General features: G+C 43.9%; 2 protein-coding genes across 18 annotated transcripts in view; one reads left to right on the top strand and one right to left on the bottom strand.

Moving 5' to 3' along the window:
• The window catches only part of S6kl (ribosomal protein S6 kinase like), a 44,086-nt gene extending 33,638 nt beyond the window's left edge, over nucleotides 1–10,448 (top strand). Inside the window, 3 exon segments of the mRNA XM_077408967.1 lie at nucleotides 9,428–9,664; nucleotides 10,040–10,081; nucleotides 10,083–10,448. Coding sequence (XP_077265093.1) covers nucleotides 9,428–9,664; nucleotides 10,040–10,081; nucleotides 10,083–10,166 — 363 coding nt within the window. The 3' untranslated portion in view covers nucleotides 10,167–10,448.
• A 321-nt stretch (nucleotides 10,449–10,769) lies between these two features.
• The window catches only part of LOC143898905 (phosphatase and actin regulator 2), a 216,109-nt gene continuing 209,433 nt past the window's right edge, over nucleotides 10,770–17,445 (bottom strand). For all 17 annotated transcript variants that reach the window (XM_077408775.1, XM_077408804.1, XM_077408795.1 and 14 more), the window contains one exon: nucleotides 10,770–17,108. In XM_077408775.1, the coding sequence (XP_077264901.1) occupies nucleotides 17,093–17,108 (16 nt within the window). In that variant the 3' untranslated portion in view covers nucleotides 10,770–17,092. The remainder of the gene's footprint in view (nucleotides 17,109–17,445) is intronic.

The raw sequence follows: 17,445 nt of genomic DNA on the forward strand, positions 1-17,445 counted from the left end.
CCCGTCCGCTTCCATTAGTCCATATTTCCATGCACGAAGCGCGTACACGGCACGTAACGCACCTCCGTATAATATTTCTTTGAAGTGGTGAGCGGACCCAGACGAAGGGTCTGTACACCTCTTCGCGCACACCACCGCCGCCGACGACGACGACAACGACGACGACGACGAGGAGGAGCAGTAACAAGTACAAGGCTACGTTTCTTTCGCCATCCTATTACCCGCTTCTTTCCAAGTTTCCACGGCGAGCCGGCGCGTTGCGATATAAATAGATCGGCGCGCACCGATCGCGGTGGATGATGGCGGTTGAGGACGAAGAGAATGAGAAAAGGGAGGAAGAGAAGGCGGTGGCGGCGAATCGGCGATGCTGGTAGAAGAACAAGAAGAAGACCGCCTCGCGTAATGATGCCTCGGCGGAGCGCGCGAGCGAAGAAAGAGAGAGAGAGAAGGAGAAAGAGGAGGAACGCACCTTGAATGTGCGTGCATCTGCAGAAACGTGCGTAATGCGCGCGCGGTGCAGATTGCAGGGGACTCGAGCACTCCGCTCGAGCGAGCGCCGCGAGAGCGTGACTATCGCGCAACCCTTCTTTGTCCGTACCATTAAGCAGAAAGAAAAGGAGACGTCTTTACGGGGGAGGGGACATATCCGACGAGGACGAGGGGGACCGCCGCCTCGTCGCCACTCTGCGAAACGCTCTATCGTACCCCGTGTGTGTCTCGTTAACGTTTCGTTCCGGCTCGTGACTTGCGTGTCGTCCAGCAGGGGAACTTTGGAGAACCGCATCGCGCGTCGATTATTTATCGCGGTGGAGCCTCGATGTTTCGAGGTGCGATTGTCCGAGATTCTATATATTTCGGTGCAATTAAACAGAGAAGACAAACGTTATTTCTGAGGAGAAATTTTCATATCTTTCTTTAGCAAGTCTGATATTTAGCCGAGTAAGATTTCCTTCACTCTTTTTTTTCTCTTATTTCTTCCACAATATAACGTTAAGACGTTTAAAATTGAAAATCGAAGAATTTAGTCGTAAGGTTAAATCTTGTCGATTAATTTATAAATTCTATCTAAAAATAGGCCCATTATACTTTATCAAAAATACACTACGCGGACGTTAACAGCCGAGATACCATAAAGAAGGTAATTTCCTCGAGAAATTTACCTCTGGTGAAGTTTGTTGCCCGCCACGGTCCCCTTTCAATCCACTCCGGCAATCATTTATCGCGACATTATCACTTAATGTCGCCGTTAAAAACGACGGTTGTTCGTCGCGTTTACAACATCGTCGTCGTTGTCGTTGCGCTCGCTAAATCGCGGCAGCGAGTGCAATCTTATTTCACGCTCGCGTCTAGCTCGGCCGCGCGACCATTAGAGACATCGGCCGCGACAGTCATTACCCTTCTTTGTGCGTGCCATTAAACGTGAGTAAGGGTGTCTTTAAGAGGATACGCACGACAAGGACGAGCTTTTTACTGCCGCTGCATCCGTGCCTTACGACGTCGTCGAAGTTCTCGTTATCGTTAAGACTGTGCCCCGGTCGGCGCAGCCTTCGTCGTCGTCATCTCGGATAGCAACAGGACACCTAATTACAAAAAATTACCTCATTGACGATGCGATAGCGCGAACAAATAATTCTATTTTCATTATTTCTCGAAACGCTTGCGCCGTTATTTGCATTTGTTTCGCGAAGCGGCGATGATCATCGTAAACTGTATATCAAGCGTCGTCGTTCAACGGGATGGTGAATGCGCAAGAAGCTATCACGTACGTCAATCCCTTCGTCGGTATCGACAGGAAGTCGAACGCATGCCAAGTCTCCCAGATGTGAGGAAACTGAGGGAAACGAGGCGAATCAGCTCCGCCCCATCTTAATCGTCCTGTCAATCTGCGCGAAACAGAAGTTTGGGAAAAATGCTGAAAGTAATTGCCATTCGGACCATGTCATTTCCAGCATAATACCAGATATAGACCGGACTTGAACTGAACGCACGAGTCTCCTCTGCCTTTTCTATTCGCGGCATATCGTTATTACCTAGCGTGACAATTGCTTTTAATTTACAGCACCATGATATGGCTGATACGTATCGCGAGCGTGAATGCTGTAATTTTTCATGAATCATATATCGGAAATGGATTTATTATTCCTATGCTATTCCAATAAATCTCGGTCACTCGCCGCTTCGCGAGATCGATCTTCGTAATACAATCCTCGACTCGAACGGCTGCGAAGCGACGCGCAAAAATCTTTTTCGTAATAGAATAACTCTCGAGGATCCGGTGCACCTATGCGCGCCGCAGGATCGATGGCAGGACGCAAAAAAGCCTTCGAGCCTTAAAGGCAAACCAGCCTCGCAGCCTTAATCGTAGACCTTTGATTTCTTTCTCTTTCTCGACCTGCCTCTCGCGGCGCCGGGCGAGTTCCGCGAGGGAAAAATCAGCACGCCGAGCCGATAGCCTGTCTCCCAAGCGCACGCAACGATATCGTCATCGGCGTGCTTTGCGGCCAGGACGCGGTCTCGTCGCGCGGCTACTTCCTTTCGGGGAAACGCGGGGAGGCGAACGGCGTAAAAGAAGCTGCAACGGGATAAAAAGCCAACGAGTCGGACCAGCATCCCGCTGGTAGAATCGTAGACGTTCGCGGGAACGGCAGCGATCGCCTCGAAAAGCACAACCGCGAAGGACGCGAGTATGGAAGCACGCAACGGATACGCTCGAACGGTGCGACGCGACGTGCCGCAGGTGCGTGCCGTACGCGCGGCGCTCAGCAGCCCGCGCTCTCACGCCGAACTGGTTGGGAATTGGTACAGGGTGTTAGCCATTGATAAGCGTGCTGGGTGCTCTTTTTCCCAGCTGATAACATCGTTTCAGAATACTTTTCCCTACGCCATCTCTTCCTCTCATCAAACAAATTGACGAAAAGCCGCTTATATATTGTCATCCGTTTTCACGTAAATCCTGATCCATAGGTCACGTTAAAATAACAATAAAATTAATACATCGCATTAATATACGCATGCAATAGAAATTCCAAATGTTTCTCGAGATAAGCCATACACCTCTTTAAAATAAAGGTCGGTCGCGATAATCTCTGAACTAATACGAATCAGTTACCTAATCTTGCAAAACAGGTATTTCACGGTTATTATCGGTCCTTTTTTCTTAAGGATTTTTTAGAGAACCCCGATTCAACGTCAGCGAGGTCACGGACGGTGGCCACGCCGGGCATTTTCATCGGAATTGCCGGCGTTACACAATCAGGATGTCGTTCCACCCGGCATCCTGTTCCCGCTTCTTCGATTCCGTCTCTAATCCACCGTTTCGCGTCGCGTCGCGTCGTCCTGCCGATTCCGCCTCTGCTCGCTTCTGCTGGCGTCTACGCTCGGAGGCATCCGAGCTGAACCGGCCGGTCCTCTTTTCCCTCTATCTCGCAGGAGCGATAGACACTTGGCGTGCAACCGGTGCGGTTTGCCGCCCCTGGCCGAGGTCTATTTATAGATCCCGCGGTATTACCTGCGAGCCGTATGTTTGCGATCGCGTGAGCGAATGCGTGTGCGTGCGTGCGTGCGTGCCTGCCTGCATTCGTGCGTGCGTTCGCCAGAGGATACCGCCGACTGTCGCATGTCGGCTCGGTTCGGCTTCCTCGAGCGCAGGGGGATATGCCTGGCGTGATATATCGCGGATCGTTTCGACGATTGCTACTTTGTAGCGGCTCGACGTATTTATGTGCTTGTACGAATCGGTTTCGTTCGCTGCGAGACGGGCTTCTCTCGATCTCTGATCTTGGTAACACATGGCTAGCGGAAACATTAATTCCCGCGAAGCTAATAATTAATCGAGACCGATATCCGAGGGGACCACCTAAGGCACTGCGCGACGATTCGATCGGAGATTTATATCGTTGTGTGAGATCAAGGAAAAGGAAAAATTTAACGGCTGCGTTTTCACGCTGATATTCGGAGTCGATGATGGGGCTTATTAATGAGATAAGGACGTTCGGGGAAAAATTCCTACCGTAGAAGATTCGATCCGGTTTTATTATTAATTGCGTTACTGTTGCCTAATGATTGACCGACGTCCATCGAGCTTTTACTGATCTATGCAGATCACGAATGAACTCGTCTTCCCCGCCGCGTCTCTTCCCTCGCTATTTATAGATCCTAAATATCATTTAAAGAGAAAGAGAGAGGGAGGTAGGACGAATGGATATTGGCGAACGAACGAACGGGTACGACCGTTCCATTTCTTAGGAATGGCACTCTAGGCAGGCGAGGCCGCGGTTATACCCGCTATCTTCCTTCCACCCGGTGTGTAATTACACGGCTTGTTCCTTTAGCTCTTCTTTTGGTACGGAGAGAAGCGGCGCAATGCCTCTCTGCCGCCGCCGCCGCGAGACTATTTATAGATCATAGATTATTATCTGCGGTATATACACGGCTTCTGCTATCACATATAAGCAGCCCGCGAGATATCCGTTCCACAGATGGGCATAATTATTGCACGGTTAGACCGGCCGATTATTATTGCACTCGACTCTCCACGTTTCGCTCCTCTCTTTTTCGACACACTCGCCTATAAGCGTCAACCGTTCTCACTGTCTTTCACAACCGATGGAATGAACACTGAGGAAAAAGGAAGGAGAGAGAACAACGGCATGTAGATTGGAAGAGCGATTATCAGCCCGTTATTCGGATAATATCGAAGATTAATATCGCGATACATGATTTATCACGGTTAACTGAATATAGAACGTAGAATAAATATATACATGCGAGTAGTTCAATCGAGACATGTACGGACAGATAAAAGCGGACGTTTGATAAATTACTTTAAAATTTAATTGTTTTTATCATCCTTATATACCTGATGCGGTATAAGTTTTATAAAATCAGCAAGACCCAACAGAATCTTCAAAATTGCGCAATTAATGTTTACAAGATAACATTATAAGTTTTGTAAGAGAAATAATCGAAACAAAAAGTGAATCGATGGTGATTGAACAATTAAATAATTAAACAATTCTTTTCCGAAGAAGAGGTCGTAACTTCCGCCGATGCCGTTGTCCGATCGCGTGCGTCGTATCGATCGACGTTTTCTTTCTTCTTATCGTGATCATCGTCGAAAGGGATTTTATCGCGGCTGTGCCGCAAGGCAGCTTTATAAATAGACAGGAGCTTTTGCACGCAGGTTTTGCATGAGGCGCCTAATACGCGCCCCGACGATTACTCCTGGCGCCAGCGCGCAGTGGGCCTTCTCCCGGGCCCCCCTTCGGGGCCCCTCTCCCCCATCTAATGGCAGGTGGTTAATGGGAAGTTAATGTCCGCCGTGTGCTAACTACGAGACCGGTCTTTCTTCCTCTTTCCACGAGCCTCCTCTTTTCCTCGCACCGCATCCCCGTGGCTGTTATTCCGCTTTTTCTGTTCTCCCATATCTCTCCCCGTTGCACGCCTCTCCTTTTTTCTCCCCGTCCGTCGTCTCTCCCTCTGTCTCCCCTTCCGATTTCACGAGCACCTCGCGATCCTCTTCTCCACGTACATCGGCGTCGATTGCGGCGTGATGAGTGTAGCGTGTAATTGAGCAGCTCTAATTGCGTGTACTGTTAGAAGAAGATGACTCGATCCTGATGACGGCACGGATATAAAGTTTATTTATAGCCGCGCTTGTAGGTGCTCCGACGGATATTTTCTTCGCCTAATCGTTCTTGAGAGCGTTGCCCGAATTTTTAATCGATCATATTCTCTTATTTCCATGAACTTACTGATTGACATTTTCTTCTTTTCAGATTTTTTACATGCGTTTTGTGGATCCAAGATTCACTCCTCATCTTTCTGCCAGCTTTAGCGCTTAGAGGATTTGCATAATCCATCCGACAGCGTCACAGCCGTCACATATTGCAACGTGAGAGACAAGCTATAAGCTATAAAATATTTAGTGAGCCCCCAAGCTTGGCGTCGGGGATATTCTCACGTCCTCTTCCTCGATGCCGATACCGGTGATGGATTCTTAATTCGCGAGACTCTTCATCCGTGGATTTTACCTTCTCGCGCGACGGCACACGGACGTCGCCGTGAGAGAACACCGTCATCGTCGTGCCGGGAATAGAACCGGCCCCCTGGTCGATGCACCCCGACAAGAAACGAGTCCTGCGCACCGCAATACCGATCGCTTCTTCTATGACGCTCGCATTGTGTCCCGAGTACGTCTTCCGCCGAGGTTTGATCGACGCAATCTCTCGTCTCTCGATCCGATTAGACGCTCCTCCTTTGTTCACTCGAACGAACTCCGTACGTCCATGCCCGTCCGCGTGGTCTGTCTCGCGAGATTGCTGGATGTACAGCCCCGTGACAGCGAAGATCCTTTGTTCCGTCCATCTTTGCGCGAAAGCGGCGTTCTTTGTTCTACCGATCCTTCGCATTGTCAGCTCTCGATCTCGCGCATCCTTCGCTTCATCGGTCTTCTCTCTTTCGCAAATCTCTTATTATACGGATCGATGCGTGATTTGAATTAAGGCGATTCTCCAATAACTTTATCCATTCAGATATTTCGGGGTTCGATTTCGTAGACTTAACTCTTTGAAAACAAGTATAACGTGAAAAAATAATTACGTGAGATACAAAACATTATATGAATATTAATTATCGTCTGCTGAAAAATTCTTAATTATTGTATATTGCATAATTATTATAAATTATATATAATCGCTAAAGATAGCTCATAATTTATATCGTTAAAATCGTTAAAATATTCTTTCCAATTACATTCACGCGACTCAATCTTTTGCGTATTAATGTATTTAATTGTGTATAGCGGATGATCCGAAAAGATATTTATTTCTTCAAGATTTCCTTGCAGAATCACGGCGTTTTTCCCATAGCGGGAAATACGTTCATTAACGGAACCTGCCGGATCTGAAAATCCGCACCTCATTTTCTCAACGCCTTAATTACCGTAATGATCGCAACGGTCACTTTCCGTGGGACGCGAAGGTTCTCATGAGGAGTTTCGTAGATGCGCATACGCTTCTTCCATCCCGCTCGTTTCGTTTTCGCGACAAAATCTCGGACGTTTTACATGCTAAAGCTTGAAGGAAGAAGTTTTGCATCTCAAGTAATCCGTACACTCGAGAAATAATAAGATTCACGTTCTCTACACGTACACGTCTTCGATACACATTATTCGCGGGCGAAGGCCGCGAGAAGTGTACGGTGCTAACGAACGTATCCGCGGCGCGCTTGGATCCAAGCAGAAGCTCGAGTTTGCTCAACAATTAGCTGCCCGAGGCGCGCCGAGTGGAATCCACGGGTGAACGCGGTACGTTTACATTTAGCATAACGTAGCATAAAGATCCGTGTATACATCATTCCGCGCCTTTTTTTTTCTTCCGCCGGCAGACCAACGAAGAGAAAGGTTGCGGCCGCGCACAGACGAGTTTGTTGACTCCGAACTTTTCGCAGATCCATTGCTGCTGATCGCGACATCAATAATGAGATAATCCTTGATTGAACTTTGTTTTAATAAAGAAATATGAAGGAATCGAATTGATTTTATTTTATTTTTCTAAAGATCAGAGAAAAAGATGCTTTGTTTTCATTTATGGTGTCCTGCTTGCAAAATTATGTTTCGAAGGCATCAGCGCGAATATTATAACTCGATCCGCATGATCGTTATGGATCACAATGTCTTGTCACTGAAGAACGCGTATATCGTCAACTCGTTAACGTTTATCCGCTCGTGCACTTGGACAGCAATGCCTCGACGTCTCAAACGTATCATATATTTTGAGAAGCTTCAATTAAATATGAAGAAAATTGGGCAGTAAGAATGCAATTAACAGGGTCAGCTCAAATTTCCCGTCGTCGTGTCTCGCTCTTTCGCTTCTTCACTCGCAGCATCATCGATCGGACGGGACGCCGTGAACGGCGGCGCCGGCGAGGCGGACAGCTCGACCGATCTATGCATAAGAGGCGGCGACGGCGGCGGCGGTGGCGTTAAAAGCCATACGTTACTGTCTACGATCTCGTAACGATCATTCCGTACCGTTATTCTCGGTCAAGGTTCCCGCGGCGAGATCGAATTGAAATGTCCCGTTCGCCAAGTCCGCGCCGAGCGCGATCGGGATCCAACGCGCGTGGTCCAACGACCTGACGAGCTTCGTGCTTCTCCTCTCTCGTTCGCTTATAAACAACGACGTGATAAGCAATACGCGGACAATATCGATGCTAATTAGCGATTAGTGTGCGCATATTTTGCCGAGGAACCACGGAGAGAGACAGATCTGCATGGAAATTAATAAAATTTACACAGCGGGGGGAGGGGGGTTCGAGCTGAGCCTCGCGGAATAATTCTCTTCGGGAAGGCTTATTAATTCTCGAAGCTATATGTCGTACAGAACGAGGGAAACGTGTTTCTTTTAGCACCTTTCTACTACTTCGGTTCGGATGTCCAAGTCAACTTTAGATTCCGGAGAGTCGCGTTTAACATCTAAACGACGGAAATCAACGAGCAGAATATTTAAGTCGCTAGTTTAACAATCCTGATAACTCTGAGAGGCAAATCGCTTTCCTATTACACTCGTCTCCCGCGAGAGGATTACGTAAAATAAACACCGTCGGACAACGTCTGTGCACCGTTCGAAAGCCATTTCTCTTCGCGCAAACGCGAGCACGTGCGGTAATGTTTCGCCACCGCGTCGCGTAACAATCTCGGCTGCAACAAAGGGAACGTCCAGTGGGTCCCGTTTTGCACGTTTGACACGCGCGAAACTCGGCGCGAGTCTCAACGCGCGTGTTACAAAGCTGCGCGAAGAAATGCACACTTGGCCGCGGGGACGCACTCGCGCCGAAGCGGCGTGTGAGGTCGTGTGAGGTCGTACCACACGGTGGAGGGAACATGAACGAGCGAATAGGTTGGGGGTCGTGAGTGGCCGTTGACCCTGCCTGTGTATGTACCTGTGTAGTATGCCGGTGCCGACGAGCGTACGAGCGCGCCTAGACAGGCCGGAATCCACACATTGGTAATAGCTTCTCTAGTTTACCGGCCTACCTCTCGTAAAAGAAGATATTTATGACCCTCCTCCAGCCTCTGCGGCCGCGACGTAAGTAAAGGTCCTTCCGCAAACTCTTTTGGTCCTGAGCGCGGGTGCACGACCGCTAATTAATGACTAAATTTCGTCTCCACAGAATTTTGTTTTATAACAGAATTCTAAGCGCTGTTATATCGATCCTTCTTTCGGACAATTTAGCTATTGAATTGTTACAAATAATTGAATAGAAATCAAGCATCGTTAATTATAAGTTGCTTTCAGCAATTAAAACTGCGTACATAGTGTCAGAAAATAATAATCATTGATAGGGGATCAGTCGTAGAATTCTTATTTCACAGGGAATTAAAATTGGAAGAACCGATTGCAAGTATCACAACCTTTTATTGCAGTATCCATCCATGTTGTCGTCAGAGCTTTTGCCTGCCGACAGAATCGCCCGGGATGATCTGAATTGCGCGAATGTACCAGGAATTTTACCGGCGAATGCGGACATTTCACCAGCAGCGAGAGATCTTTTGAAACGTCTCTTACAACCGGAGCCCCGTTTAAGACTCCGAACTCTTCTCGGCCTTCAGAGGATCGCTTTTTACATGGGCTATGATATCCAAAGTTATATGCTGAAAAAGGTAATTATTACGCTTCAGATAATAATTTTGTCTTTCCTAGTCATTCAAAAGGAAAAATATATTTGCATACTGCGAAAAAATTAGACAATTTATAGTGCATAAAAATTTTGTTCAACGTTTACGAGGCATTTCTGCTCAAGAAATAAATTTATATGAATAAAATAATCATGAAAACGTTGAAAATTTTTCGTAATGTAGGACATTTAAAATATCTAAATTACTTGTAAAGAGAAATTGTGTGTGTTTTATTTTGATAACGCGCTAGAGACTCGATAAAAAATGATGAGCATTTTTTAAATTAAATTTTTGCGAGGAAAACAATAATAGTTTAAGATTCCATAATTAAGATTATTTGCTATTTTTTGTCATCTGTAGGAATCACCATTCCGGATTTTAGGAATAAAAAATCGACAAGAAACAGCAACAAAGAGTGCGTCATTTCGATCAAAAATTTTCAATTTTTGAATCTTTTCCTGGCAATAATACTACGCGAACGAATTAATCATCAATGATCTCATATATATGTAATGTGTACTATTTTCTAATTCTACACGCACACACTTTGAGATGAAAAGTGCGCAAACAGAATTATTTTTTATATGCACGAATAATTTTTTACATAAAGAAGCGATTGAACATTTAAAATGACATATTCAAATTTTATAATCCATATATAATGAATCTCATTGTAGGATAGAATTTTTCACAGACAAGAGAATTTATAAATAAAATTCAATTTAGTACATTTCTCACGTGTAATGGAATTAAATAATATATTATATGGAATAAAAATATCTTGATTTTTATTAAATTTTGGCATTTTTCGAACCTCAAAAAAGTCTATCCATTTTCCCGAATAATCCCCCGAATACTGGATTAAATACTTGCCTGATTTAGATCAGAATATTATTGCCAAGTCAAGCGATAATAATGGAGCATTCCAAAATTCAATTTGATTTATCGTACTTTTCGTACTTTCGTATCATACTTTTCCATGTGTTCGATTTGTGCATGCTGTATACGTGTAAATTCGGTATATAACTCGGAAGAGCCATTCAAACATCTGAAAAAGGAATCCACAAATAAGTAAAGTCTTCGTCAACCGTTTGGTCTCAGTTTACAAAAGTTTTAATTTTTTTAAGAATAGTTAACAGTATTTTTGTTTGTTACAGTATCTCGTCGATAATACAATAAGTTGCGATAATCGTAGTGCGTACAAACTAACAACGAAACAAAAATGGGTCTGGATCAGAAACGCAGCGTCTTTCGAAATGAATGCGAGAACAACGTGCTCTTTTCTTTTTTATACGTATACATAAATATATTTTTTTTATATATATTTATATATATTTATAAATTGTGAATTTCTTCATTTCTTCTTCTATCTCATTCTCCGCTTCTCGGTGCGTCTTGATTCTTTCATTGGATCAGCGGGGCAGCTCATCTCTCGAGAGTGCAATTAATCCAAATTTACCGTGTGTAATAATATATATATATACATCATTATTCTTACATATAGAGGATCTTTCGGTTTCGATATATAATACAATTTTTTTCCAAATTACGTCCCGTGCAACGCGTCAGCGGTCGATCACTGGCCGAATGTTCCGAACCGAACGACGCTAATATCGGCGGACGAACTGAGTGGAAATAAAAGCGCACGCTTCGCGCGTGCGAGAACGCGTGTAGTGATGTTTCTTAAAAACAATGCGAACGTAAGTTGAAATGATGCGGCGGCGACGCGAGGCGCGAATAGTTACATCGCTAGTCGTCGCTAGCGCCAAATAATTATTCAAGCGCCTCTGTGCGCATTGCTTTTTTAAAAAAAGGGAAATTCTAAAATTCTCTCTTCTAAACTAAACATCCGAATCATTTTCCTATCGATAATCCTCGCGTCCGGGCGAAATGCGCGATAATAAAAAAGACGTAGGGAGATCATTTCATCCTCCACGAAGGCGGAGTCGCACACCTTGCACCCATCGCACGTTCCGGAAACGACGATTATACCACACTACGTACTACGATCGCGACAAAAGAAGCCGGGATAAGGATCTGCGAGATCGCGCACGGAAAAAATGCAAAATTTCATTCCGAGTGATCGCGCCAGCGGAACTCCCGAACGCTGTGCTCCTCTCCCGATCGCTCCTCCGTCACAGACCGCGAGTTTTCATTCGCAAAAAACGGAACGAATTATGTCTAACTGTAACTGTCTTCACCTCGCGTGGCGTGGAGTCATTTTGGTAAAAATCTCTAGGCTCGCCCTTTGCGCCGGATACTCGGTACCGATTGATTTGTCCTCCTCGAGCGGACATCCCGCGTATACGACCCCCGACGACATTTGCGCGTTTTCCCTTTGGCAGATTCGAGTCCGAGTGGAGGATTCGTGCGACAAGTATCCCGCGCGAAGGTGCCTTAAGCCTATTCTCGCAGTCGCAAGACCGGAGGCTCCTCAGCGTCGCGGAAAGGGTTGGAGAACTGGAGAACCACCGGTTTTCGCACCATCGCATCTACACTCTTTCCCTCAAGCGCTTCTCTCCTCTCGCGCTCACTCTTAAATTACTATGATTCCTTATTATTGTTACTGTCGTTACAATGCTTCACTAGTAAAGATGCTATGATACAAGTAGACCCCACACATCCGTTTTCACGGTTCAATTGCGAAACTCCTTCCTTTCTCATTCTTCTTTTTGCAGCCCGATTCCACTTACCGCGCTGGACTTCCGCTATTCTGCAAAAACCGCGAGATAACTTCTTAGCTTTGTTTTTTTTTCTTCGGAAAACGTTACGAGAGATTTATATCTTTTTAGATAGGATATTTTGTTTTTTGTTTAAGCGTCGAAGGTTCGTTAGAATTTTAAAGAATTGTCTGAAGGATGTGGGAAATTAATCTCAACACGTTTTGGGATTTATTTTGCAGAATAAACGGAATTCGCTTATGCGTGGTGCGAAACATGAAAAAGGAACGGTTCGGATGCGCGTCATCCAGCAGGATGCGAACGAGAGAGAGAGAATGCGCTAAACTTGGACGTTAATATCATTATATTCAGATGGGATGAAAATACATGAAGTAACTACAGGGTCAATGGTTCGCGACGCGCGTTCGTGCCGTTCCGCGCCGTCGATCGGCCGATCGTCTCGTTGTTCAATCGTTCGACAATGCGATTGTAACGGAGACGTTAATTTCATCCCTTCGCCTCCGTCACGATGCGCGGCTTCGAACTCGGCGCGTCCACAAAATGTCCAACAATTGTTTTTCAGTTTTGTACACAAAATACCAACTATCTGTGCTGGAAAATGCACATACTGCTTGTACGCTTCATATATATCTATGTGTATATATATATATATATATATATATATATATATATATATTTATATGTATAATATTTATATATGTATATGGTGTATTGTTTTGCATTTAGAGCGCGCCGTTATCTAAAAATTAGTATTTATAAGTATTCACCGTTTACACATTGCGTAATATCGTGTAGCGTGTAGCAGTGGCTCCTCTTTCCTATCACGGTGTTTTACAATATGCGAATATATGTATATATATATTTATATATTAATATGTACATACACAAAACCATTCATTATTAGACATATGTTTCGCATGTCGTGCTTTTATAGTTTTCTTGCCTTTGTTCCACGCTCAGAGAGTGGACGCTTCGAACAGATGTGAGGATGTGACGCTACGTTCGAGAACATCGTTCCACAGTTGATCCAGTCCTCCCTATTTGTAAACAGTCATTTACTTATTTGAACATGATGTTGGTGATCCATCGACAACGATGCTGAATTATTTAACTGTTTAATTTTCATAATGCAATTTAGTGAAGCATTTACGATGTATAACACTAGTCTTACTATATCTCTTGAAAAATCTGGAACCTATTTTTCTTCGAAAATGTGATTGAAAACCATTATAATTGTAATCTCTTCAATGTTAAATTTCAATTTCGAGTTAACATTCCTATTAAACGAAATTAAATCGGAACTGACTGGAGAACAATTTTATTATTTATTCGTGTTTAGTTCATCACGAGCGCCTAACTTCCTTGAATTAAATAACTTCGTCGCTATATACTCCGACGTGAAAACAGCTGCCTTTTTTTTATTTAACTTCTAGTGTGTGCGCGCGAGACTCTTTGTGGCGTTCTCTTACGAAAATGTATGCAGGACGACATAAAGATACGTTTTCGAACGTAGCTCAGGGAAAAAAAAGACTGTCGCAGAGACGCTCCATTCAAATTTCGACCACTCTCTTCTTAAAATATTTGTTCGTAATATGTCATACACACACTTTCTCTCTCTCTCTCACTCCCATCTTTCTCTCCATGCACATTATTCACACACATACACGTGGGTACGCACTCATACCGACCCAGGCAATCCGGAAATGGATATATTTGTCGACTACATGGTAGCCACAGCGCTCGACCAATGGAACGAGAGAGACACTTTAATCTCCCTGCTTATTATTTTATGACGTTCCTTATGACGTGCTTCTTCGTGGTATTTCCCGAAGGTAGAGGCGTCCTTTATACCTTCGACGACCTCGAAGTTGACGAATTAATATCGAACAGCTGAGTTCACCGACGGGTTAAGAGAAAGATCGACACATTACACACCGATCCTCTCACCCCATTGGACGATCGTTAAAAACTAGGATTTCTAAACGAGGAGAGGAAAGTAGACTGTCGACCGCGACTTCGTTTTACTCACCGCTGCCGTAGATTCCGCCTGTCGCGCAAGACCGTAGCTCGCGATCTCTTTGTTTATTTTTTTTTTTTTTTGGTTTCGCTTGCCGATTCTCCAAAACAAGGAGGTGTGACGAACCTCCGTCGCGTTAACGGCGACGTGAGCAGGAGGGTCGGTTTTGCATAACTGGGGTAGGATAAGCGGGGAAAGGGATGCAAGAAGCTTCCAGAGAGAAGCGTGCAAGACATCGCACATCGAGGCACGTGTCTTCGTGTCTTTTACCCATTCCTTTTTTTTCTCTTCCGTCGTTGTTCTTTCGATCTGCTAAGAATCTAGATACAAATTTGCGCGCAATATGGCGATTTGTAATGCGACTACTCTTTTTCCTCGTTCTACTCTCTGTTGAGAACAACGGACTTGAACGAATTTCGATACTAAGAGCCGGTCATCACCGGGTGTCAGTTAGCGCTAATTCTGCCTAATTCAATTTTTTTCTTCTGTCCGTCAGTTTTATAGACAGATCTATAACTTAGAACTACAATCCACCTGACCCATCAAATTGCTTTTACATGAGCAGAGTAATTATTGTTGATGTTCCGCTGCAGTTGATGCGGGCATAAATTAATCTGATAAAAAATGGCCGATTCAGGCGCGATCCCGGGCTTTTAACGATATAGTTTTCTTCTATTATCGGGCCATTGAAGTAAACGTATCCTTCAAAATATACAGTAAACGTACGTATTTATTGTAAATGCGTTTAACCATTTTCTTTTTAACGAGATTTTATCGTGAATTTATTCGCACTCAACGAATACGGAACAACAACCGACCTGCGTATCTGCTCTGAATTTGTTAACACTGCCGCGATTAAAGCGCGCACACGCGATCGAAATTAACGAGGACCGTAGAGCGTCCCTATAGCGATATTATTGATATAACAATGATGATAATAATAGTCACTAATGTACACCCTATCTAATTTCTGTACAAAGTTTAATTGCACAATGCATTTCTGATTTTCCACGAACGGAGTACGTTCAATTTTTTTTTCTTTTTTTTTTTTTTTAGATAATAATCGTAAGCGCTTGCTCCTCAAGGCAGCCCCACGAGAGAGTGATACCTGGCAGTAAAGGAAAACAGTTTTGTCGATCGAGCAGTCGACCGATTGTCGTAGACACTGAATGGCTGTTTTCATTCCTCGCATGGTGTATACGAAGAGCTTATAACGAACTATGTACGCAATAGTGTTAGTGAAGTCTCAAGCAATGAATACTCTCTGCGCGGACCGCGGGAAAATCGTGAGAACATGGAATTATCGTAAATCACATTTTCGGACGTCAGCCGAATAATCTTAATCATTAAAAACGAGGGTTATATCGAGAAATGATTTTGCGGAAAATCTCTGCTTCATTCGTCAACGTATAAAAATATTAATACTAAAACTTTTTTTTTCTTTTAACTAAACCGAACTCACTTTACTCGACGTTATTTACGAGACATATCGCTTGTAATGTGATGTATCTCCCGTTTGATCCTTGAATATTACAGGATTCGAGTATTCTTTCTTTTCGTGATATCAACGAGACATATCACATATCTCTGTTTTATAATGGCTCGAAACTTGAGAGACATTTACATATACAACGATGCCAGGTGACACTGATGAGCTAGCTTGATTGCAAAATGGTGTTTACACGTTTAAGGGTATGTTCACACGCGCGCTCGTAGTGTCCAGAGAATTACGCCGAAGGCTCATTCTTAATTTTAAACAGGGTTAATTTGCACGCGATTAATCTACATGTTCTCACGCATTGATATGCGTGTGACACGCGGCGCTTCCCTCGTACATAATCTTTTTATCACTAAAATACATCCGTGACAGACGTGTATTCACGTCTCTCACATAATTCTTAAATATATTATACAACAAAGAAAAACAACTTTAAAAAAATTCATAACAAGAAATGTCGATGAACGAGATAAGATATGTAATAAAAAATGACTACCGATCTTATTCAGCGTAAATATGCGGACACACGTGAGCGTTTCGATAAAAAAGTCTTACTTACTATACAGCGTTTTGATTTTCACAACGGCAAGCTTTCAAGAGCTGAACCCGAAGGAGACAGATCGTAGTTTTAAGCTTCAATGATGTCGTTTAATGCGGAAAGAGATACTCGCGCGCGTAGCGTATCTACTTGAGAATTTATCGCGCAAAGATTTAAGAATATTTTCAAGATATCTTGATAATATAAACATCTCGACGCGTGTAGTATAACGAGATCAGTGTCGAAGATACAAAGATGAAGAGTAGTTGGATATATGTTGGAAAGCGCGAACAAGTGTTCGACCAAGCACGGGTGTGAACGACCCTTATGAAAAGAAATCGGCGAGCGACCCGCCAAGTCCTCTTCGACGGGGCGGCGAGTCACCCTATCACAATCTTCGTCGACGTCATAGTGGCGTTTATCGTTGACGTGTATAAATGACGATGATGGAAGAAGTGCCAGCAGATTATGTTTGGCGACAACGACGAACGACACGACGCAGCAACGTCAAAGAAATCACCGATCGGACTAGTATCGCGCGTTCCGGCCTTAAATCCGGAAGTAACGATTAGCCGATTCTTTCTTCCTTCTTTCTTCACCCAGCCTCAACACGAAGCCACCACACTGCACCTTCACGTATACCCGCACCACACTGTAGCACCTCAACACATTGCAATTGTCATGGCCTATGGAACCTGCAATTGAAAATCAAAAACCTTAATTATGAAAGCCCTATAAATCTATAAATCTATGTGTATATATATATATATATATATATATATATATATATATAAAGTACATTAATAAAAAATATCAAAAGTCATCCAATTATATATGCGATAATTACAAAAGTTTTCACTAACTTCGAAGGGTTTAATCTTCGAGAGGGCTACCATTAGATAATTAAATTTTATCGCGCATAGTTTCGTTTTGGTAATTCAAGATGGTTTCATAGTTTCATACGTGCTCTAATTCGATTTTTACAAGGCTGCATATATTTCGCGAGACACTTTAGCAAAATGCTGATTGGGT

The sequence above is a fragment of the Temnothorax americanus genome, unplaced genomic scaffold, assembly GCF_048541705.1.
Source record: "Temnothorax americanus isolate GAGA-0224 unplaced genomic scaffold, ASM4854170v1 Scaffold10, whole genome shotgun sequence".
NCBI classification, from domain to species: Eukaryota; Metazoa; Arthropoda; class Insecta; order Hymenoptera; family Formicidae; genus Temnothorax; species Temnothorax americanus.